This window comes from Staurois parvus, unplaced genomic scaffold (genome assembly GCF_062004578.1).
Source record: "Staurois parvus isolate SC_StPar_1 unplaced genomic scaffold, SC_StPar_1.0 ptg000090l, whole genome shotgun sequence".
Taxonomy (NCBI): Eukaryota; Metazoa; Chordata; class Amphibia; order Anura; family Ranidae; genus Staurois; species Staurois parvus.
Genome location: NW_028317886.1, coordinates 9,730,067 through 9,755,345, shown reverse-complemented (window position 1 = coordinate 9,755,345; position 25,279 = coordinate 9,730,067). Strand labels below are relative to the sequence as shown.

The following is a 25,279-nucleotide window of genomic DNA, read 5'->3' as shown; positions in this document are numbered from 1 at the left end:
TGGTGACTCTTATTGGAGAATGCCCAAGATTGTCTGTCTGTAACATGACCTGTTTCACAGAGCCCTGCATTGGTACCTTCAGTACCTTGCAATTGTATTTATTTGCCTCAGGGTGCTCTTTGAACCACCACTGCAGTACGTTACTGGGGGTTTGTCCCTCCTGGAAATTCAGATATGTTACTCTTATCTCCTGCTCATTCTCCTACAGGGTTAACGTTCTGGAGATTTTGTGCTATGATACGTGAATGCATTGCAGACACTGAGGGAACAGCTACAACCTTACTGGACATGTTGCAGATATCCTTAATATTACTGTAGCACTTTGGCCTGGGCTGTGCTGTGTCAGGCAAATGTACTTGTGATCTTTCTGTCTCCTCCACATTAAGCATTACATGAGCTCTCTACAACAGCGCTGGTTTATCTAGACAGGTTTATTCTTGCTGTTGGCCAAAAATAACATGGCTGGCAGAGACATAGTAATCTTCCCAGGTTCTGTCGCTGTTTTTGCGAGTCCTCAGATCCACAGAACCTGGGGTGGTAATATAGCTGGCAGAGACCAGTAAAGTAATTCTTGGGCAACAGCAGGGAGTGATGTGGTGGAGAGTCAACGTAACTCGAGGAGGCAGAAAGCAACAGCCTCTATCAGGAAGACAGAGGCCATTTTCATCCTACCCTCAGGATATCGCAAGAGATATCCTGCTTCAAAGTCAACCAAATCTAGATGTATAAGATAACTCATCAGAGCTTACATTCCAAAAGAGAATACTGCTCTTGTGTTTTTATGCACTCTTGCCATCAGGTTAGTGGGGGTTTACTGGGCATTCCAACAACAAGCCTCTGTTGCCTAGCCTAATAAGGCTACCACCTGCTCCTCTGTGCATACCCGCTCTTCCAGGTGGATATCCAATGATCTTCAGATGGAATTTACAGTGAAGTCAAATTTCTTTCTTCTTTTTTTTTTTTTTTTATGTAGCGTAACATTTTCTTGGTTTTTCTAAGGGACAGAGGTCCCACCACTTTGTGTTTTTATGGTCAATTTCTACTGTTTTTCCTCAAGAGTGAAGGATAATGGGAGTGGAATAGGTATACATAGGTGACTAACGGCTTTTTTTTTTTTTTTTTTTGCCAGCGTTTAGTTATCACTTAGGCAGCAGTATAACCCAATCTTCACTTAATCCCTTCTGACTCTCTTCCAGGGAAAGGAATATACAGAGTCCAAAATCCTATTCTTAAAACCTCTCTGACTACCCATTGCTTCACAATAACTGTATGTCTATTATTGAGGAACACTGAGGAAGCATGTCAGCACAATTTGCATATTGGAAAACATTGGGTCTCAAAGTTGTTGTGTCACTCAAACCTTTATACACACACACATTAAACTTTTCTTAATTTATGTTGCTAGGTTCATCCTTCTTTTTTTTTTTTTTTTTTTTGTGACAGGTTTGCTGTAATGGTTCCGAAAAAGCTTTGTAATAACTCTCAGATGATTAACCACTAGCCTACAGGGCACTTATACCCCCTTCCTGCCCAGGCCAATTTCCAGCTTTCAGCGCTGTCACACTTTGAATGACAATTGCGCGGTCATGCAACACTGTACCCATATGAAATTTTTAGTATTTTTTTTGAGACAGAGCTTTCTTTTGGTGGTATTTAATCACCTCTGGGATTTTTATTTTTTCTTAAACCAAAAACCACTGAAATTTTGAGAAACTTTTTTTCTTCGTTTTTGTTATACAATTTTGTAAATAAGGGATTTTTCTCCTACACTGATGTGCGGTAATGAGGCTGCACTGATAGGTGGCACTGATGAGGAGGCACTGGTAGGTTGCACTGATGGGCATTGACAGGCATCACTGATGGGCACTGAAAGGCAGCACTGATACATGACACTGATATATGGCACTGTTGGGCGGCACTGACTGGCACTGTTGGGCGGCACTGATAGGTGGCACTGATTGGCATTGATAGGTGGCACTGACTGACACTGATGGGTGACATTGAAAGGCAGCTCTGATGGGCACTGGCGCGTGGCACCGATGAGCACTGACTGCTGGCACTGATGGACACTGACAGGTGGCACTTCTGGGGCCAGACTGATCATCAGGGCACACTGATCATCAGTGCCCTGATGATCAGTGTACATGTCCCCTCCGCGGAAAGCCGATTACCGGCTTTCCTCTCCTCGAGCTGTCAGCGTGACCGCTTGAGAGGAGAGAAATGCCGATAACCGGCATTTCCGTGTGTACATGTGATCAGCTGTGATTGGACACAGCTGAACACATGACCGAGCCAACATCTTCGGCTCTTTACGTGATCCGCTGTGTCCGAGGGACACAGCGCACCGGCGATCGCCGCGCTCCCTGAGTCGTGCATGCGCGGTGAGAATGGAAGGACGTCATATGACGTCCTATCAGAACGAGAGAACCACCTAGCGCCTGTCCTTGTACTATATGGCGGGAGGAAGGTGATTAAAAGATTAAAGAAGCGCAGCTTGTTATCACTAGATGTGTCCACATGCGTGTTGCTAAATTTTCCTAAGCAAGCGAAATTCATGGACAGGAGAAAAGTCATTTATTTCAAGTAACTTTTTTTTTTTCTGCAAATCATTGTACTGTATTGCAGTTACGTTCTGCATGCTGAAGTTTTGGTCTGTTAAAACCGTATTAAACCCAAAAGCAAAAATGTAATATGTTACCGCTTACCAATCCTTAGATGTGGTGTCTGAATTAGTTTTCTTTTTTCAGGCATTTTTCCTTCTGTTTTCACCTGGTGATCTGGCCAGTAGCACACCTCCTGTATTAGAGTGCCTTCACTCTGGATGAAGCAGCACAGGGGCACCTTTGGACAGTGGCATTGTCAGTCTAAGGCATGGGTCTCCAAACTTTCTAAACAGAAGGCCAGTTTACTGTCCTTCAGACTTTGGGGGGTAGATTGTGGCCAATGGTGGGGGGGAGAAAATATCCCACGCCCAGCATCAGTGACAATAAATATTGCCTCTGGTTTTGTCAGTTACATAACTTCAGTGGTCAGTAGGAGAAGGAATAGTCTCCATCATTGTGGTTTCAGTGGGAGAAATAGTGCCCAATGATTGGTGTCAGTGAAAGGATTAGTGACTAATGGTTGGTGTCAGTGAGAGGAATAGTGACCCATTTTTGGTGTCAGTGGGAGGTAAATGAATCGGCATTGGTGTCAGTGGGAGAAATAGTAACCCATCATTGGTATCAATAGGAAGAAAAGCCCCCCCCCCCTCCCCCCATTGGTATCAATGGGAAGAATAGTGCACCATTCTTGATATCTGTATAAGGAATAGTGCCCCATCTTTGGTGTCAGTGGGAGGAATAGTGCCCCAAGGGCCAAATAAAGGGTAGCAACACGCCATAGTTTGGAGATCCCTGGGCAAGGGGTATGGGGCGTGTTTAGATGGACTAGCAGATTTAGATACACTTACAAATTGAAGCCATTCTCTAGCTAACACTGCAGTTACACAAGCAGTTACAGAAACCGTTTTCTTTTGGGATAAAGGCTAAATGCTACCTTTTGCAGAAGAGCTTGTTCTGTTGAAAAATACTTAGGCAGCCCATAGATTTTTCAATCAGATTGAATGAAATAAATTATTCAGTTTCCCACTGTCAGAATATGCTAATCAGCATTGCAGACTATAGCCTTCAGTGCTGATCGAGCGAGGAAAATCCGACAGGGCAGTTGAAAAGGTAGATAGATTTCTCTACCTCGCTGCTCATAAATGGATCAAAATTCGGCTATTCCCCCTTGAAGTGGGCACATTTCGTTCCATGTATAGCTGGCTTTATTGGCTAGATCACCAGGTGAAAATAAAAGGGACCCCCCCCCCCCTAAAAAAACAAATGCAGCCACCACAACAAAGAATTGGTAAGCTGCAATATAATGTTTTTTGGTTTAATACCACTTTAACCTGCCTTCTGCAATTCAGTCCATTCTAATGAGGTGCTTTAAAATCATTCCTCACGTGCTCGCTTAATATAAAATGCTTACATTTTTGTGTGTATTTGATGTGAACAAATCCTAATTAGGACAGTAATTTGTTTGAATAAGTGGCATGTGCAGCTGAAAAAAACTTTTTAATTTGTTTGAACAGATCAATTCAGAGGAGGACATGCCATCAGATGAGTCATGGTTAGACAAATTATCACCTTTACAAGGACGAATAATGTAAGTAAATATTCCTGTCATTCTCATTACACTAAAACAGATTAAGTCAGTTTGAAGAAAAAAATATCTGGAATTATTATTCGCACTATACTTACAATACTATGAACAAATATAAATGCAGGGTGTAGCCATGACACATTTTGTGTGACGTGGGTTTTCCAAGGAGAGCACAGTAGATTTTTTTTTTTTTTTTTTTTTTTTTTGTCTTGAAAATCTGCACAGAGACATACATTAGGGGGCTCTGGGGTCAAACCTGTTAGAAGGGGATGAGCAAGATCTGGGGATGGACACTCAGTGTTTGTGAATGCATTATAAAGGTTGTAAAAAGTTAATTGAATTTTCAGAAGGATTAGGCAGATGTGTGGCTTCCTACAGTACCTCTGCCTGTTCACAAAGAGAACGGATCCAGCAAGCTACATGCAGCCAGAGGTGACACCTTGAGCAGTGCTATTCACTGTAATTTTGTAACCATTTTTTAAATGAATGATACTTGTAAGCTTTCCACATTTGTTTATTTATATTTTATCTGCTCTTATGTTCCTGACAGAGGCTCAGTGATGGCAATTTTTGCCGGGGTCCTTTATGGCTCCTGTTTTATTCCTGTCCTCTATATCAAAGACCACAGCAAGCGAAATGACAGCATGTATGCTGGAGCAAGCCAATTTGGTAAGAGAAAGATAAACCGGATCTGCTCTTTTTTCATAGTTCTGCAGTTATTGATGGTTGAAGGTATTTTGTAACTAGTTTCAGCAATGGTGTGATTTACATTTGTAAAAAGAGAAGTGGTATGCCTATTTTATGAGTGTTTATATTGCTTTTTAAATAGTGGCATCAAGCTTTTTAAAGAAAATTATGATGCTTTTATGGGCATGATTAATCCTAAAAATTAAATGTTGCCTGCTGACTTATCTCAACAAAGACACAATTACTTTGTGTCATAACACACTACTTTTGTGTGTTATGGTAAATCCTATTTACCTCTTCTTAATTGGTAAATCCATATATGCTTTGTGACCTTTTTTGTGTAGGCAACATTCTGCGATGACACATTCAATTTGTGCATTAACTTGTGAAATTCTTTGCCACAACTGATGGGGTGCAATTATTTTCTCTGTGGGATTTGGGTAATTCCTCTGTTAGCACACTCTATTAAAAAAAAAAAAAATCTCTTTCAGATTTAGATTATGTGTTTGCACACTACAGTGGAATTTTTGTCACCAGCACCGTTTATTTTCTTATCTACTGTGCGGTTATGAAAAATCGTCCTAAAGTTTATCCAAAAGCAATATTGCCTGGTAAGTTTTTCCATCTGTTTCTTCTAGGTTGGACTGTCTGTATTAGACACACCTTCTCAGTGTTCTCCCTCCATGGCCACTGTGCCCATCAGGACTGCTTTTTGATTGACTGCGCACTGCAGTGGGCAGATCAATAGCTGCTATTTAGTCCAATAGAGGCTTTCTAATCCATCACTGCTCTTTACTGCCAATCAGTAGTGAGGATGATCTGATGGGAAAGTAGTTTCTCTCTGTTTCCCCATTAGGCTTCACCCAGTGACATCACCAGTATGCCCCACCTTTTCCGCTCATGGAATCTCCTGTCAGACAGCTCAGTGCGGCTGGGGGTACACATAGCTCTGAATTGGTCTTAACTACTATCAGTTTCCTAATCTGTGAACCAGCGATGTTTCTTTAGGCGTCTATAGCTGCTATAGCAACAAGTTCCTTAAGTGGCTGTAGTTATAACTACCTGAATTTGCCACATACATTGGTAATGCCACTGAATCTGGCAAATATGCTTGCCTAAATTACAGTTGTGTCCAAAATTATTCAACCCCCAATGCTGTAAAGGGGTTTAGGGACTATAGTGTACATTTGGAATTGTATTCAGAATCAAATCCTACAAGGACGTTGTAACTACCCAAATGCAACTAAAATGACATCAATTGTTTATGTAATACAGTAGTAAATGGTTCTTATGTGGTTTCTTCATTGCCACAATTATTCAACCCCTTAAAGACTACCACTCTGAAGAACAGAGGTTCATACAGGTGCTTTCCATCAGGTATTGAAAACACCTGTGGATGTCACCGAGCAGCAATCAAGCATAATAAGCACCAATTAGGCAGCTTTAAAATGACTGTGATACTCAGCTCCTTCTAGACATTTACTGGTGTGGTTACAAACATGGTGAAGGCAAGAGAATGGTCCAGGAAGACAAGAGAAGAGGTGATTTCTCTTCACAGGAAGGGCAATGGCTATAAGAAGATTGCAAAGATGTTAAACATACCAAGAGACACCTTAGGAAGCATCATTCGCAAATTCAAGGCAAAGGGCACTGTTGAAACGCTACCTGGTCGTGGCAGAAAGAAGATGCTGACTTCGACTGCTGTGCGCTACCTGAAGCGTAGAGTGGAGAGAAGTCCCCGTGTGACTGCTGAGGAACTGAGAAAAGATTTGTCAGATGTGGGTACAGAAGTTTCAGCCCAGACAATAAGACGCACACTGCGTAATGAAGGCCTCCGTGCCAGAACTCCCAGGCGTACCCCCTTGCTGTCTCCAAAGAATAAGAAGAGTCGACTGCAGTATGCCAAAAGCCATGTGGACAAACCACAAAAGTTGTGGGATAGTGTTCTGTGGACTGATGAAACAAAATTAGAACTGTTTGGGCCCATGGATCAACGCTATGTTTGGAGGAGGAAGAACAAGGCCTATGATGAAAAGAACACCTTGCCTACTGTGAAGCATGGTGGAGGGTCAATCATGCTTTGGGGCTGTTTTGCTTCTGCAGGTACAGGGAAGCTTCAGCGTGTGCAAGGTACCATGAATTCTCTTCAGTACCAGGAGATATTGGATGGAAACGTGATGCAGTCCGTCACACACCTGAGGCTTGGGAGACGTTGGACCTTTCAACAGGACAATGATCCCAAGCATACCTCCAAGTCCACTAGAGCATGGTTGCAGAGGAAAGGCTGGAACATTTTGGAGTGGCCATCGCAGTCACCAGACTTAAATCCGATTGAGAACCTCTGGTGGGACTTAAAGAAAGCAGTTGCAGTGCGCAAGCCTAAGAATGTGACTGAACTGGAGGCCTTTGCCCATGAAGAATGGGCGAAGATACCCGTAGATCGCTGCAAGACACTTGTGTCAAGCTATGCTTCACGTTTAAAAGCTGTTATAACTGTAAAAGGATGCTGTACTAAGTACTAAGATTGAATGTCACTTGGGGGTTGAATAAAACTGATAATGCTGTGAGCACAGAAAAGACATTTGTGGTTATTTCATTATAACTGTTATGTTATATTTGTCTGACCTACAAGTGCCTCTTTAATGTAAATGTAAGCAAGATGACTGAATGATCAAAAGCAATGTCAAACTGGCCAAAACACTCAATTTCAGTGGGGGTTGAATAATTTTGGACACAACTGTAGGTGCAGGTAGTTGTAAAGGGAACTACCGCCAAAGACCTGTGATTGAAAGTTTTATTGAATTCCCCTGTATGTGTTGTCAGCCTACAACAGGAATTAGCAGCCAAGTGCATTTCTGGCAGATCGAGATATACAGTTGCAAGAAAAAGTATGTGAACCCCTTGGGATTACGTGGAGTTTTGCATGAATTGGGCATAAAATGTGCTCTGAACGTCATCTAAGTCACAACAATAGAAGAACAGTCTGCTGAACATACTACATAAACATTAGATGTTGCCATGGTTTAATTGCACATAACATGTAAACATTCACAGTGCAGGGAGGAAAAATTATGTGAGGCCCTAGCTTAATGACTTCTCCCAGAGCTAATTGGAGCCAGGAGTGAGCCAACCTTGACTCCAATCAGTGTGATGATATTGGATGTGTTGCTGACAGCTGTCCTGCCCTTGAAACCAGTAAACCCAAAACAGATGTGTGTTTTTTAAGAAGCACTGTCTGATGTGAACCATGCCTCGCAGAAAAGAGCTCTCAGAAGACCTACGATCAAGAATTGTTGACTTGCATGAAGCTGGAAAGGGTTACAAAAGTATCTCCAAAAGCCTTGATGTTCATGTGTCCACGGTAAGACAGTCTACAAATGGAGAAAGTTTAGCACTGTTGCTACTCTCCCTAGGCGTGGTTGTCCTGTAAAAATGACTGCAAGAGCACAGCGCAGAATGCTGCATGAGGTAAAGAAGAATCCCGGAGTGTCAGCTAAAGACCTACAGATATCTCTGGCACATGCTAACATTTTTGTTGACACATCTACAATAAGGAAAACATTAAACAAGAATGGAGTACATGGGAGGACAGCACGGAGGAAGCCATTGCTGTCCAAAAAGAATACTGCAGCATGTTTGAAGTGCTGTTCCACAGCACTACTGGCAAAATATACTGTGGACACATGAAACCAAGATTGAGTTGTTTGGGAAGAACACGCAACACTATGTGTGGAGAAAAAAAGGCACAGCACACCAACATCAAAACCTCATCCCCACTATAAAACATGGCGGAGGGAGCATCATGGTTTGGGGCTGCTTTGCTGCCTCAGGGCCTGGACGGATTGTTGTCATTGATGGGAAAATTAATCCCAGAGTTTATCAAGACGTTTTGCAGGAAAACGTATGACCATCTGTCCGCCAACTGAAGCTCCGCAGAGGATGGCTGATGCAACAGGACAATGACCCAATGCATACAAGTAATTCAACAAAACAATGGCTGCAACAGCACAGAATACGCCTTCTGGAGTGGCCCAGTCCTGACCTCAACCGACTGAAATGCTGTGGCATGACCTTAGGAGAGCGATTCACACCAGACATCCCAAGAATATTGCTACACTGAAACAGTTTTGTGAAGAGGAGTGGTCCAAAATTACTCCAGATCGTTGTGCAGGTCTGGTCTGCAACCATAGGAAACGTTTGGTTGAGGGTATTGCTGCCAAAGGAGGGTCAACCAGTTAAGTCCAAAGGTTCACATACTTTTTCCTCCCTGCACTATGAATGTTTACATGTTATGTGCAATTAAACCATGGCAACATCTAATGTTTGTGTAGTATTATGTTCAGCAGACTGTGTTCTTCTATTTTTGTGACTTAGATGACGTTCAGAGCACATTTTATGCCCAATTCATGCAAAACTCCACGTAATCCCAAGGGGTTCACATACTTTTTCTTGCAACTGTATTTCTTTTTTGCAGGGAATAATACAGGAAAATGTGCATGCGTTGTAGAAATGTACGGTCTGTGTTTTTGTTGTTTTTGCCCTAGCATACACTTGGGGGACATATTTATAAAGCAGTGAATCTGACAAACATTCACTGTAAGGAGTAGTTCTTCCGGTGCATGCATTTTACATTACGAGGAATGATTGACCACCTGGGAATAATTGGTGAATGTCACTACTACTTTAAAAATGTGCACTAGAGTATACATATTCTAACATACACTATATTGCCAAAAGTATTGGGATGCCTGCCTTTACATGCGCATGAACTTTAATGGCATCCCAGTATTAGTCCATAGGATTCAATATTGAGTTGGCTCACCCTTTGCAGCTATAACAGCTTCTACTGTTCTGGGAAGGCTGTCTACAAGGTTTAGGAGTGTGTCTATTGTCAGGCTCTGATGCCGGACGAGAATGTCTGTCTGGCTCGCAGTCCCTATTCTAAATCATCCCAAAGGTGTTCTGACGGGTTGAGGTCAGAACTCTGTACAGGCCAGTTAAATTCCTCCACCCCAAACACGCTCATCCATGTCTTTATGGACCTTGCTTTGTGCACTGGTGCACAGTCATGTTGGGAACAGGAAGGGGCCATCCCCAAACTGTTCCCACAACGTTGGAAGCATGAAATTGTCCAAAATGTCTTGGTATGCTGTTGCGCCATATGAGTTCCCTTCACTGGAACTAAGAGGCCAAGCCTAACCCCTGAAAAACAACCCCACACCATAATCCCCCCTCCACCAAACCTTACACTTGGCACAACGCAGTCAGGCAAGTACTGTTGTCCTGGCAACTGCCAAACCCAGACACATTCATTAGATTGCAAGACCAAGAAGCTTGATTTGTCACTCCAGAGAACACGGCTCCACTGCTCTAGAGTCCAGTGGAGGCATGCTTTACACCACTGCATCCGACACTTTGCATTGCACTTGGTGATGTAAGGCTTGGATGCAGCTGCTCGGCCATGGAAACCGATTCCATGAAGCTCTCTATACAATGTTTTGCTAATCCTGAAGGCCACATGAAGTTTGGAGGTCTTTAGCTATTGACTCTGCAGACAGTTGGCGACTTCTTCGCACTGTGCACTTCAGCATGTGCTGACCCCGCTCTGTCATTTTATCTGGCCTTCCACTTCGTGGCTGAGTTGCTGTTGTTCCCAGTTGCTTCCACTTTGTTATAATACCACGAATGGTTGGTTGGTTTCTTTTTTCTGTGTCTCATGGGGAGTTTTACCCTCATCCTGGTTATTAGGGCAGAAAGTGATGGGAAATCCTATATTAGCGATGAATAATCTTCCAACATGGACATCTGTTCTGGAGACCGCTATCAAAGAGGAGACTTCCTCTCAATGTGAGGATATTCATCTCGCTTCCTGCTGCGTCTCCAAGAAAAAATGTTAAGGGAAATCCTCAATGTGACATGGACAGACCAAAAAAAAAAATACAGCGATTTTAAACATTCCCACTCTAACTAAAAAAGAAGATTTTGTCTTTATATATGTTTTTTAAAAATATGGTCGCAATATGAATAGTTTTTTATTATTGCTATCTAATATTTAACATTTGATATCACTCGAATACCTAGAAATCAACATTGTCTATTGGTCTTCAAAAAACTAAAACCTGTGTGTTTTTGAGATCTTTAGCTTGCTAAAAGCTGTTTTGTCCTGGCTTTCATATTCTTTGTAATGCCAATTTTTCCCTATTCTGCATCCTGAAGGTTTTATCTCTGGCTGCCTATGGGCAATAGCAAACTGCTGCTGGTTCCTGGCTAATACCTACCTCAGTGCTGTGGTCAGCTTTCCAATAATCACTGCGGTTAGTATTTATTGTGGTCTTTTGTGATATTCGAGAAAAGTAAATCTTCCACCCAATGTCAAACTGCACAATTACACAACGTGAAATGACCTTTAAGGAATATGTAAGATTCGTCTTAAGCCCCTTTGTCTTAAGCTTCTTCTTGTTAAATAACACCATCCAGATAACATTTTTACTTGCCTTGTATACAAATATTTTGTCATGTTAAATTTTAAGAGCTCTTTTGGCTTTCTCCTCAGCCAAAGAAAGCCAACACATGCTAAGACCTTTGGGCCTCCAGAGCCTGGTACTAAGGGCTCATGATTCTAAGGCATTAAACTAAACTCATTTTCATCTTGTTATAAAAGGAGTGAAACACGTGGGACTCACTTAATTGGAGGTAAGTTCTGTCCCTGGTGCTGCATAGCAAAATAAAATAAAATTTCAGCTTTAAAAAGTTACTAATTTAGTTGGCCAATACATGGACTGCAGCTACAGTCATGATCCCGGTATCATTTTTTGCCGACGGCATTTCTTTCTCTTTTGCAGCTGGATTACTCTTACAGGTAGCAGAACGGGTCCCTTCTCCTACTGCTGCTGCCTTTACGGGGCTCTCCCATCCGACCGTAAAGCCTAGTAAGGATGTGACTAATAACATCCATTTGCAAGGAACAAATTTTTTTTTTTCCACCTATTGTGGGACGTCAGAAACTGGAAGTGATGAGGATTTTGCCACTTCAGTTTCGGTTTCATGTAAACAAGCCATTACCAACTTGTGAACTCATCTCAGTTGATCTGATGCTTTGGATGCCAGAGAGATCCATGGTCTAACAGACCCCAGATCTCTCCATGAAGATAATCTATGACGGCCCACGTCATCACAAGGAATGTTGTTTATCTCTTGTGATAACAATAAAAATGTTAAATTAAAGTTAGTGTGTTTAAAATATGTATTTTATTAATTATTTTAAAGTACCCTTGCCTCCCTGTGCTCAAGGCTAACACGCGCATTGGACCTGCATGCATATGTAAATATCAACCGCACCATACATGTGAGGTATCATCGCAAACATCACAGCAAGAGCAATAATTCTACCACTAGAACTCCTGTTTAACTTTAAACTAGTAACCTGTAAAGGCTTTTATTGCGTTGCCTATGAAGATTAGGTACTGTAGTTCGGCACCATTCCACGGGCATACACAGTTTTAAAGCATGGCATGTTTGGGATCTATTTACTTAGCATAACATTATATTTTACCAAACAGTTGTGTCTTTATATTTTTTTTTGCATACTAAAATTCATTAAAGTGTATAAAAGAGGCTCCTGCTCTTTTTGGTGTGTCACCATAGGAAGGTGCTTCCTAATATGTCACACCTGTGTTAGTGAGGAGGGAGAGAGCCAAGAGAGCCTCTGCTCATCTGCACATCGCTGGATCAAGATCGGGCTCAGGTAAGTATAAGGGGTGGGCTGTTAGGGGAACTGCATGCAAAATGTTTTTTTACCTTTTTGTGCATAGAATGCTTAAAGGCTGTTGGCTTGTAGTCCTCAATGAACTACCACAGCGCTGTTGAGCGCCGTGGTGGTTCATTCATTCTTCCTGTCAGTGTATCTGCTTTCTTGTACATCCCCTATGGGCAAGCAACTATACTGACTGATTCACAAATGTGCAGTGCAGATTGAAGCTCAGGTTTCACAGCTAATTGATACAGTAGTTGTTCACTGGTTCAAGTCAGGTTTAGGACAGGATTCGCACTCAGGATTATCCTGTTTAAACATATGCGGTTTAGAAACGGTTCCCATAGAAGCCAATAGCCTGTAATCCCCACCTGCACTGGACCACACTGCTCAGAAATCATACATTACTCTTTTTCAAACCGCACTGAATCCACACCGCTAGTGCACTGGACAAATGTGAACAGGCACTGTAGAAAGCAATGTTTTTTCACGTCATGCGTTTTGGATGCAGTTCAAACCACATCCAATCCACATATATGTGAGCCGGCACTTAAGGTGTTCACTAACAATAGTCTTGTTTATGTAGGTATGAGATTTGTTCACAACCACTTCTATTTTCATTCACTCAACATTCGGTGCCCACACTAAATGAGTAATTATGAAGTACCAATTACACATACACAATGCCATTAATTGTAAACCGTAGTAATAGCTTCTCATTAAATATGTAATATATATTTGAGTTTCTAAAACTGTGGGTTGCAGCATTCAGTAAATAAAGTTTAAATAAACTTTATGTATGCTGCAACCCCCAGTTTTGGAATCTAGCTACAACCAGGCCTCTGGTTGCTTGCATCAGTTACAATAGCTGTAGGTGCTGTCCACCCTTCTTCTTCAATATGTGGTGAAGATGACTTGCTGAAGTTGAAACCGAGCAACAGAATGGGGAAGAAAGAGGATTAAGTGACTTTGAACGTGGCTTGGTTGCTGGTGCCAGACGGGCTGGTCTGAGTATTTCACAAACTGCTGACCTGCTGGGATTTTCACACACAACCATCTCTAGGGTTGTGTGTGAAACCGTCTCTAGAGAATGGTCCAAAAAAAAAGGAAAATATCCAGTGAGCAGCAATTATGTGGACAAAAATGCCTGGTTGATATCAGAGGAGAATGAGCAGACTGGGTGCTGTGACATTCCGATGGTAGGGTCGGAATTTGTCGTAAACAACATGAAAGCATGCATCCATCCTGCCTTGTATCAACGGTTCAGGCTGGTGGTGGTGTAATGGTGTTATCCCACTCACTGGCCACTTTCTTAGGTAAGCCTTGCTAGTACTGAGTTGGACCCCCTTTTTGCCTTCAGAACTGCCGTACTTCTTCATGGCATAGATTTAACAAGGTGGAACATTCCTCAGAGATTTTGGTCCATATTGATATGATGGCATCATGCAGTTGCTGCAGTTTTGTCTGCTGCACATCCATGATGCGAATCCACCACATCCCAAAGGTGTTCTATTGGATTAGGATCTGGAGACTGGGGAGGCCATTGGAGTACAGTGAGCTCATTGTCATGTTCAAGAAACCAGTTTGAGATGAATTGTGACATGGTGCATTATCCTGCTGGAACATTGTAGTCATAAAGGAATGGACATGGTCAGCAACAATACTCAGGTAGTCCGTGACGTTTACATGGTGCTCAGTTAGTACTAAGGGGCCCAAAGTGTTTCAAGAAAATATCTCCCACATCATTACACCACCACCACCGGCCTGAACCGTTAATACAAGGCAGGATAGATCCATGCTTTTAAAGTTTATGCCAAATTCTGACCTTGCTATCTGAATGTTGCAGCTGAAATTGAGACTCATCAGAGCAGGCAATGTTTTTCTTATATTCTATTGTCCAATTTTGGTGAGTCTGTGTGAATTGTAGCCTCTGTTTCCTGTTCTTAGCTGACAGGAGTGGCACCCGGAGTGGTCTTCTGCTGCTGTAGCCCATCTGCTGCTGTAGCCCATCTGCCTCAAGGTTCAATGTATTGTGTGTTCAGAGATGGTATTCTGCATACCTTGGTTGTAACAAGTGGGTATTTGGGTTACTGTTGCCTTTCTATCATCTCAAACCAGTCTGCCTATTCTCCTCTGACCTCTGACATCAACGAGACCTTTTCGTCCACACAACTGCCACTCACTGGATATTTTCTCTTTTTTTGGACCATTCTCTGTAAACCCTAGAGATGGTTGTGTGTGCAAATCCCAGTAGATAAGCAGTTTTTTAAATACTCAGACCAGCCCATCTGGCACCAACAACCATGCCACGTTCAAAGTCGCTTAGATCCCCTTTCTTCCACATTCTGATGCTCAGTTTGCACTTAAACTTAAACCTACGTGTGTGTATGTCTGTCAAACCTACTCTTTAGAATTTCAGTTGGTGCAGGCAACATATTCATGTACCTGAATTTGAGGCAAGCACCACTTACAGAGAAGCAGCGGGGCTGGAATGTCTATTTGGATACTGAATCCTCAATGCAGCTGAGGTCTGGATGGGTGGAGCCTGATGGAGACACAGAGAGACTAGTCCCCTATCAAGTATGTTCCTCTTGGGATTGTCATTAGGCAGTGGGCAGAGCCATAGCCAGACAGCCTTCCATGGGCTATAGAATTTGCCTGATGTCAATCACAAGGCGAGTGTCAGCTCCCCGGTCAGGCTCTGCCCAATATCAGTGCCACTAGTTGCTAGGAGGCTATCCACTGTGAAGATGACAGCATCCTCGACAACCTGTAGAACGGAAGGGGGATAGCGGCAGCATCAAGCATGCTACACAGCATACACTCTGCCTGTTTGTGTACACCATCTTACAGTTGGTCTTACTTGCCCCGAGTTTCATTACCTGCAAATTATTATTGAATTTGGTGCAGTAATAGCGCCACTTTTACAAATTTAGATCTTTGAATCTGGTGAAGGGCCTTTTAAAGGCAAATCTCCTCAACAAGGACACATGGCAATAAAAACCTAACAGAACTTATAAGCCTTTCCTGTAAACAAAACTTAAAAATGAATTTATGGCTAGAGTTAGGTTTTTATCTGGGGTGTCTGCATTTAAGTGGTATAGGTATTTTCTTGTTTTAGGTTTGAACTCCAGTCAGTGAGTAATGGAAAAATCTCCCAAACTTTCACATTGAGGAGGTTTTCCATTACTTTCTAACCCAATGTTAGGAGAGGAAGTGAAAGGGAAACTCTACTTCTGTCTGCAGGAGAAGTATCATCATCGGGATATTTCTACCCACCTCCTGTTCCTTTTACAGTGTCAACTGCCAATGGGGGATGTTGCATTGCTTTATGCACTAGTGGCCTAAGACATTGGGACAAGAAGCAATGATGGATCTCCACCAACAGGGAGAGAGAAATAAAACAATAGAAGTTTAAAGCTTTCCCTGCTCTCTGCAAAGTTACTGTTTATTATTAAAGGGCACAAGCAAATGTGATGTAAAACTTTGCAATGAAACACTTATATACAATTTGTATCTTCACTTCATATTCTGGTAACAGGGTCCTGGTCTGGTTGCTGCCCTGTGGGGGGTGCTTGTATTTAAAGAAATAAAGGTAAGTTTAACACATGACTGTGTTCAATATTTTAACATTCAGATAACTGTAATAGGACATTGTTGTTGGTTTTCTCACTGTGCAGAATTATCTTGTAGGGCCACTTTATACTAACCAGTTCCCGTCCGGCCTATAGACAATGACGGCTGGGCGGGATATTCACCATTCCCGGTCGACATCATATGATGTCCTCTCGGAATGTGCCTTGCCATGCATCTTGCTAAATACCTTGGACTGTTTACGTTCTAAAAAGGGGTCATTTGGGGAATATTTGTACTGTCCTGGCATTTTTGTGCCTAAAGAAATGCGATAGGCAGTCAGTACATCAGAATTGATCAATTTTCAGAGATATAGATATATATCATAGTTATACCGTGCATCTATAAAGTATTCACAGCGCTTAACTTTTGCCACATTTTGTTATGTCACAGCTTTATTCCAAAATGGATTAAATTCATTTTTTTTCCTCAACATTCTACAAACAATACTCCATAATGACAACATGAAAGAAGTTCGTTTTGAAATCTTTGAAATTTATTAAAAATAAAAAACAAACAAACCACATGTACATAAGTATTCACAGCCTTTGCCCAATACTTTGTTGAAGCCCCTTTAGCACCAATTACAGCCTCAAGTCGTTTTGAGTATGATGCTACAAGCTTGGCACACCTATTTTTGGGCAATTTCTCCCATTCTTCTTTGCAGTATCTCTCGAGCTCCATCAGGTTGGATGGGGAGTGTCGGTGCACAGCCATTTTCACATCTCTGCAGAGATGTTCAATTGGGTTTGGGCTCTGGCTGGGCCACTCCAGGACATTCACAGAGTTGGCCTGTAGCCACTCCTTTGTTATGTGGGCTTAGGGTAATTGTCCTGTTGAAAGATGAACCGTCTCCCCAGTCTAAGGTCCAGAGCACTCTGGAACAGGTTTTCTTCAAGGATGTCTGTACATTGCTGCATTCATCTTTCATTCGATCCTGACTAGCCTTCCAGTTCCTACCGCTGAAAAACATCCCCCACAGCATGATGCTGTCACCACCATGCTTCACTGTAGGGATGGTATTGGCAAGGTGGGGAGCGGTGCCTGGTTTTTTCCAGATATGACACTTGGCAATCAGGTTAAAGAGTTCAATCTTTGCTTCATCAGACCAGAGAGTTTTTTGTTTCTCCTGGTCTGAGAGTCCCTCAGGTGCCTTTTGTCAAACTCCAGCCTGGCTGCCATTTGCCTTTTACTGAGCAGTGGCTTCCATCTGGCCGCACTACCATACAGGCCTGATTGTTGGAGTGCTGCAGAGATGGTTGTTCTCCTCTCTCCACAGAGAAACGCTGGAGCTCTTTCAGAGTGACCGTCGGGTGCTTGGTTACCTCCCTGGCTAAGAACCTTCTTCCTCAATCGCTCATTTTGGCCTGGTGGCCTGCTCTAGGAAAATTCCTGGAGGTCCCAAACTTCTTCTATTTACAGATGATGGAGGCCACTGTGCTCATTGGGAACTTCAATGCTGCAGAAATTTTTCTGTACCCTTCCTCAGATCTGTGCCTTGATACAATCCTGTCTCGGAGGTCTACAGACAATTTCTCTGACTTCATGGCTTGGTTTGTTCTCTGACATGCACTGTTAACTGTGAGACCTTATATAGAAGGTTTATGTCTTTCGTAATCATGTCCAAACAACTGAATTTCCCACAGGTGGATGCCAATCAAGTTTTGGAAACATCTCAAGGATGATCAGTGCGAACAGGATGCACCAGAGCTCCATTTTGAGTATCATGGCAAAGGCTGTGAATACTTGTGTGTACATGTTTGTTTGTTTTTTTAATACATTGCAAAGATTTCAAAACAAACTTCTTCCTCATTTTCAGTATGAGGTATTGTTTGTAGAATGTTGAGGAAAACAATTAAATTAATCCATTTTGGAACAAGGCTGTAACATAACAAAATGTGGCAAAAGTTAAAATGTCAGATTGCATTTTGCAAACTTTCCACAAAAAACATTATACTTCTAAATATACATTATACATAGTTTCCACCAAATTTGAAATATATGGAAAAGTGTATTTGCATTTGCTTGATATATCTTTTTAAGAAACACATTTTGTATCAGCGTTGTAGTTTTTCTTTTGCTTCCAGTTCTGTATTTACATTATTAGTGATGTTCAAATGAGTCCTCTGTACTTCTACTGTTGATAAAATTGTATGCAAAGCAAATTCGCTTGCATCACAACTGTTTACATTTGCTTGACTAACTTAGTGTGGTTAAAGCTGAATTGGTTGTGATGAGTACTTACACCATTAGGGGTGTATGTTACAATTATCAAACGATGAAAAAAAAGTACCGTATTTTCCGGCGTATAAGACGACTTTTTACCCCTTGAAAATCTAATCAAAAGTCGGGGGTCGTCTTATACGCCGGTAACGGCATGCTGACACTTTTTAGGGGGGCAGCGTGATGCATCTGCCCCCCCCCCCCCCTTCCAACAGAAGGGAAACTAAGTACAGGGGTGGGCAGGGGCTGCTGTCTCTACCTGGCTCCGGTCCCACGACGATCCGGTCCAGGAAGCGCGGCTGCTCCTTCATTCAGTTCGTCCACTGGATGTTTGCGCGGCTGCTAGGCTTCGCCTCCTCACCGGTGATTGGCCACCAGAACTGTAGCTCAGGAAAGGCACACAGGCGGCCAATCACAGGTGAGGAGGCGGAGCTGAGCGGCCCCGCGAAAATCGAGTGAAGGAGATGCAGGTAAGTGTGCCGTGCTTAGGTGCTGCTGCAACCACATATGCTGGCTGCAGCAGCACCATACTGGAACAGGGGTCAGCAAGTGTCAGTGGGAGGAATAGTGCCCCATCATTGGTGTCACTGATACCAATGATGGGGCATTATTCCTCCCACTGACACCAACGATGGGGCACTTTTCCTCTCCCCCACTGACACCAGCGATTGGGCACTATTCCTCCCCCCCACCCCCCACTGAAACCAATGATGGGGCACTATTCCACCCCCCACTGAAACCAATGATGGGGCACTATTCCACCCCCCACTGACACCAATGATGGGATACTATTTCTCACCCCCCCCCCCCCCCCCACTGACACCAACGATGGGGCACTTTTCCTCCCCCCCCCCCCACTGACACCAACAATGAGGCACTTTTCCTCCCCCCACTGACACCAACGATGGGGCACTTTTCCTCCCTCCCACTGACACCAGCGATTGGGCACTATTCCTCCCCCCCCCCCCCACTGAAACCAATGATGGGGCACTATTCCACCCCCCACTGACGCCAATCATGGAGCACTATTCCACCCCCCACTGACACCAATGATGGGATACTATTTCTCACCCCCCCCCCCCCCACTGACACCAACGATGGGGCACTTTTCCTCCCCCCCACTGACACCAACAATGAGGCACTTTCCCCCCCCCCACTGACACCAACGATGGGGCACTTTTCCTCCCCCCCCCCACTGACACCAACGATGGGGCACTTTTCCTCCCCCCGACACCAACGATGGGGCACTATTCCACCCCCCCACTGACACCAATGATGGGGCACTATTCCACCCCCCACTGACACTAACGTTGGGGCACTATTCCTCCCCCCAGACACCAATGATGGGATACTATTCCTCCCACTGACACCAATGTTGGGACACTATTCCTCCCACTGACACCATAGATGGGGCACTATTCCACTGACACCAATGATGGGGCGCTATTCCCCCCACTGATACTAATGATGGGGCGCTATTCCCCCCACTGATACTAATGATGGGGCACTATTCCTGCCACTGACACCAATGATGGGGCACGATTTGTCCCACTGACACCAATGATGGGGCGCTATTCCTGCCACTGATACTAATGATGGGGCACTATTCCTGCCACTGATACCAATGATGGGGCACGATTCGTCCCACTGACACCAGTGATGGGGCGCGATTCGTCCCACTGACACCAGTGATGGGGCGCGATTCGTCCCACTGACACCAGTGATGGGGCGCGATTCGTCCCACTGACACCAATGATGGGGCACTATTCCTCCCACTGACACCAATGATGGGGCAGTATTCCTCCCACTGACACCAATGATGGGGCACAATTCTTCCCACTGGTGTGCACTGGAAGAGGGGTAGTCTTATACGGCGAGTATAGCCCAAACACTACATTTTAACAGGAAAAGTAGGGGGTCGTCTTATACGCTGGAAAATACGGTACTCGTAATTCATCGCCTAAAATGCAGAAATTCTTTTTTTTTTTTTTTTTTTTTTTTTCAGCATTGTATAAACCAGAGTTAGTATTACTATGACAGGCCAAATGTAAGAGAATGTTTCCAGCCTTGGTACAATGAAGTCAGAGATGTAATGTGATCATGGTACTCCTCCACAGCTCAAGAGTCTCTTTATCTCTCTGGTACTGGTGGCTACCCACATTGTAATTATTGGCATTTTCACTTCAGTAGATTTAGGCCCCATGTACACGGGACGTTTCTGAACGATGGAAACTGACTTCTGGAAAACGTAGGTTAAAAAACGTCTGTTTAGCGGCATTTGCATAACGCGTTTATGCTAGTTTGCATTTAGAAGGGTTTTTTAAAGATAAGCACAGGAGAACCTCCCAAATGCCCAGAATGCACTGAAAAGTGGTAACTTATTAACTATTTCAGACTGTTTCAGAGAAATATACACAGTAGAAGCAGAGACAGCAGTATGTGTTGAGATAATTAGGTGTGAGTTGCTCATTAACATTTCTTTTGTTTCCAAGGGTGGGAATGTGGCTGCTGGAGTGAGTCATTAAGGTCACCCGGCAGGGGGTGTTCATGAGGAATTTTGAGGTGTGACTGGGCATTAACATATCTTTTGTTTCCAAGGGTGGGAGAAGTCTAAGGTGTGCATTGGTCCTTACTATGTGTGACAAGCTTGGTGGAAACATCCTGTGTTAAGTGTTTTTTGTCCATCTGAGCACTTTGAAAACTCTTTGCATGCATTTTTTCATGATGAAAAAAGGCTCTGGACAGCATTGGGAACTGGAAGAGTTAAAAAAAAAAAAAAAAAAAAAGAAAATTCAAACACAAATGCTTCTAAACGCGATTTGACGCGTTTAGCCGCGTTTACAAGTGTTTTGCGTTTGAAACGCTGATAAAATCGACGTCTGAATGCAAGTTTGTTGCATTAAAAAAACGACCCTAAACTCAACTGCCTGTAAACGACGATGTGTAGATGGACACATAGGAAAACATTAGGGTGAGTTCAGGGATTGCTGAAAAAAACACTGAACAGCTCCTAAACGTGCGTTTATCAGCTGCAGTGTACATGAGCCCTTAGAGTATATTATACTAATGCTGGTTTTATACCATTTCAGGTTTGCTAGATTTTTGGGATGAATTGCATTGAGATAAGTACAGTTTATTTCATATGGACATCTTTTTTAACTTTGTGAAACAAAAAAATATAAAGTGGGTCCTTTTTATAAAAGCTGTAAAGTTAATTTAAAAATGTCTCTGCGTTTACACCAGACCACAGTGCAGGAAACCCATGTTCCATGCGCATTTCCCACCCTGCGTTCAACACGCACTGCAGTTGCAATCTGCAGTAGGTGTAGATGTTAACCTAATGGCACCCCAAACACAGGCCACAAACACAATGTGTTTTCCTGCACCAGATCACACGGTACATTAGTACCACGCAACGTGGTTCTTGTGCAAATTATAAAGTAGTGAATGCACTACTTTTGGTACATAGTGCGATTTCAGCCCATTTCGATGAATGGGCTGAAATTATTCTGCACCTGAATTGCATGCGACTTGCACAGGAATGCACTGCGTGTTCCTATGAGATTCATGGTGTGAACCGGCCAACAAGGATATGGTGGGTGGTTCATCAGCAACTGTCCAGTGCTAAACTGTTTTCGGTGGACAATCAACACATTTGTGTTATGATTCAGGTGTTTTAGCATTGCCAGGGCATAGCTGTGTGGTGGCATGGTATGTCTTAAAGTTGAATTCCAGGCAGATACCAGTTATATATGTATGAAATAAAAATTCTAAGCACTGAATTCACAAGGATATGCTGACAAGAGGAGAGATGAAAGAAAGAACATCATCAGTCCATTGCTGCTTTGCTCACTGCCCTTTCACAGGCTGAGCATGGGGTGGTGACATAGCCGTGTTACATAACTGCAAAAGGGAAAAGTTAGGTCTCAGGCTGAGAGTACCTCGTGGTAGGGCTGTCTTTATCGTAGGAATGGATGGACAAGTACAGATCCTTTGTCAGGTAACACAGACCCCATATTTATGTTTAATCTGTGTAGCTGTTTGCCTGGAGTTCAGTCTTAAAATGTATATAGAAATATGTACACTGCAGTTAATGTACTTCACCTACAACTGAAACACTTTAATAATATGCACATGCATATTGACATGGCTTTCTGCAATGCTTCATAAACTGTATTAGATGTAGGACACCAATGGTAAAATGTGCCTTTTTCACTGTTTCCTTAAAGTGGTTGTAAACTTCAGACATGAGATATGAACAAAGCAAATTCCTCTGTAATGTGTACTTGTCTCAATCCAGAATACTAAGTGTTATTTCTGTCCACTGTCTCATTCCTCTGCTATCTGCATAAATCACTTCTGATGAATTTTCCTGATGCCAAGAGAAAAGTGGTGACCGGGGACAGCCTGTGATTGACAGCCTGATCTCTGTTCCTGTGTACTGTGTGAAAGGGATGTGTCCCTTCCCTTCGATCATCTCTCAGAGCTCTCCTCACTGATGTAACTTCAGCTCTCTGCCCCTGCTTGTCAGAGCTGAGAGATCCTGTGTAAATTCTCCACTTTGACTGAATGTAGGGGAAAGATGGCTGCATATAGACAGGTACAACTTACATGTAAAAAGCTTAGTTTTTTTTCTCTGTGTAACACCCGAGGCCAATCACTTCACTGGGTATATCACAAGGGCTTACAACCACTTTAATGTTCACTTAGAAGACCAAATATGTAATCATTAGATCTGAATTTTTCCATTTAGTTTAAAAATTGATCATTTGTAAAATCATTTTTTTTTTTTCTTTCCAGGGGAGAAGAAATTACTTGCTGCTGGTGCTGGCATTTTGTATTGTGTTAACCGGTTCCCTTCTGACAGCATTTTCTAAGACGTGACTCACTTTCCAGACTAACCAGCAGGTGGAGCCGCTGATTTTTATTTGCACATAATTTTGTTCTGGTGAAAATGAGGGAATCGGACACAAGAAACATTCTACCTCTCTGAAGAAATTCATGCCAGTTTTCATTTATATTTCATGCTATTCTCTGAATGATTGAAGACCATACAAGGGAACAATCTAGGAGTTTGGATCTTACAGTTTGTTATGAATATAAATTAAATTTAAAAAATCTGCATAAAATATTTATATCTATGCGTGCTTTTGTGTGCAGTTTTTTGGTAAACAGATTGCATTTGCTGTTGCAGCTCATGCTGATGATTTCTAAAGTTATATTTTTCTGACTGCAGACTGCTAAATATTATTTATACAATATATTTAATTTCTTGCCTTCCCTTAGCCGCCCCCGCCTCTTCATTCACTCAGGGAAGCATAGTGACTTGGAGCTTATACTAACTGTCAGCGGCTGAGTGAAGCAACAGGGCAAGTGACTATAAGCTGCTGGTGCAGCTGCCAAGTATACCTTTTTGTTAGGCAAAATGCAGGTTCATTTCAGGTAAATAGCTTTGCTTTACAAAAATTAGCCTATTCCTGAGTTAGGAACACAGTTTGTATTTTAAGTACTTATCTTGCGTTATTATGGTAACCTTTATATCACATTTTTCTTACTTTTTGTGTAAAAGTGTTATGTTTGTATTTCATATACATTTTAACTCTTTCTCTAGTGTTAATCTTTCAGGCAGTGCAATTGGCATCCTTTTATTAACCGCTTCCAGACTGCCCTATAGCAGAAGTACTGCTACAGGGCTGCAGGACTGCGCAAAATCACGTATATATGAGTGATTTTGTATTTCCGGGTAGGGGGTGCGTGCCTCGCCCTACTCACACTGTCATTACCGGCTACAGCTGTGGATCACCGGGTCCCGGCCGGAAATTCACCGCTGGCACCCGGCGATCGCTGAGAAACACTGACGGGAGGGGTCTGTATGTAAACAATACAGATCTCTCCCCTGTTAGTACTAGCACACTGCTTTTGTATTGCTCTGCATAGCAAAGACGTAGCAGAAAACATTTTGGCCTAAATTTTATGATGAAATTTTAGTTTGTTTTTTTTAATTTTGTTTATAGTGCAAAAAATAAAAATGCACAGGTGATCAAATACCACCGAAAGAAAGCTCAATATGTTTGAAAAAAAGGACATAAATTTAATTTGGGTGTAGTGTTGCATGACCGGGCAATTGTCAGTTAAAGTAACTCAGTGCCGTATCACACAAAATGGCCTGGTTAGGAAGGGGGGGGGGGGGTGGTAAGTCCTCTGAAGGGCAAGTGGTTAAAGCAGAACTCCAGGCAAAAAGTTTTTTCACCATTCAGTGGCGCTTCATCAGGGAGAATTCCAACACAAATGGAGAGATAAGGAGAGGATCAGTAGACATCAAGACCCCCTGCTGAAAAAAGTATATTACTACACCACTGATCTATTCATCCATCTGGAATAAGGATACAGCCTGAAAATCACCCACAAGTCCATTTAAAGGGACACAAGATGTTTTGACCTTACTCAACGGTTTGATCAAAAAAGGTGAGCGCATATAGGAGAAGGAGCACTTTGAGAAATTATCACGGAATGGACATTTTGATTTGATTCTATATATTTTGTTTGGAATGCAGATTTAATTCAATTTAATTATATTTTATTTAATTATATAATTTTTGTTAAAATGAGAATATATGCGAGCGCAAAATCAGAAAAGCAGCTAGCATAAAAGGTAAACCTCCAAATAATGCAATATCATATAAATGCAGCGCTAAGAAATAAGTAACAACAATAATAAATAGTAGGAAGTGAGCACTTATGCGGCGCATATGAAGTGGTATCGTGGTGAATCGTCTCTAAATGACGTATCAAAAAAGG

General features: G+C 42.6%; 1 protein-coding gene across 4 annotated transcripts in view; it reads left to right on the top strand.

Moving 5' to 3' along the window:
• Positions 1 to 23,622, top strand: part of TMEM144 (transmembrane protein 144) — a 49,267-nt gene extending 25,645 nt beyond the window's left edge. Inside the window, exons 7-13 of one of the 4 annotated variants that reach the window (XR_016311759.1) lie at positions 4,118 to 4,191; positions 4,739 to 4,857; positions 5,367 to 5,486; positions 11,092 to 11,189; positions 16,167 to 16,220; positions 20,669 to 20,729; positions 23,282 to 23,622. Coding sequence is in view for 2 of the 4 variants with exons in the window: in XM_089670403.1 (XP_089526529.1) it covers positions 4,118 to 4,191; positions 4,739 to 4,857; positions 5,367 to 5,486; positions 11,092 to 11,189; positions 16,167 to 16,220; positions 23,282 to 23,365 (549 nt within the window). In the remaining 2 variants the exon portion in view is untranslated. The remainder of the gene's footprint in view (positions 1 to 4,117; positions 4,192 to 4,738; positions 4,858 to 5,366; positions 5,487 to 11,091; positions 11,190 to 16,166; positions 16,221 to 20,668; positions 20,730 to 23,281) is intronic. The other 3 variants (XR_016311760.1, XM_089670403.1, XM_089670404.1) reach the window with 3 other exon arrangements.
• Positions 23,623 to 25,279: the final 1,657 nt, after the last annotated feature.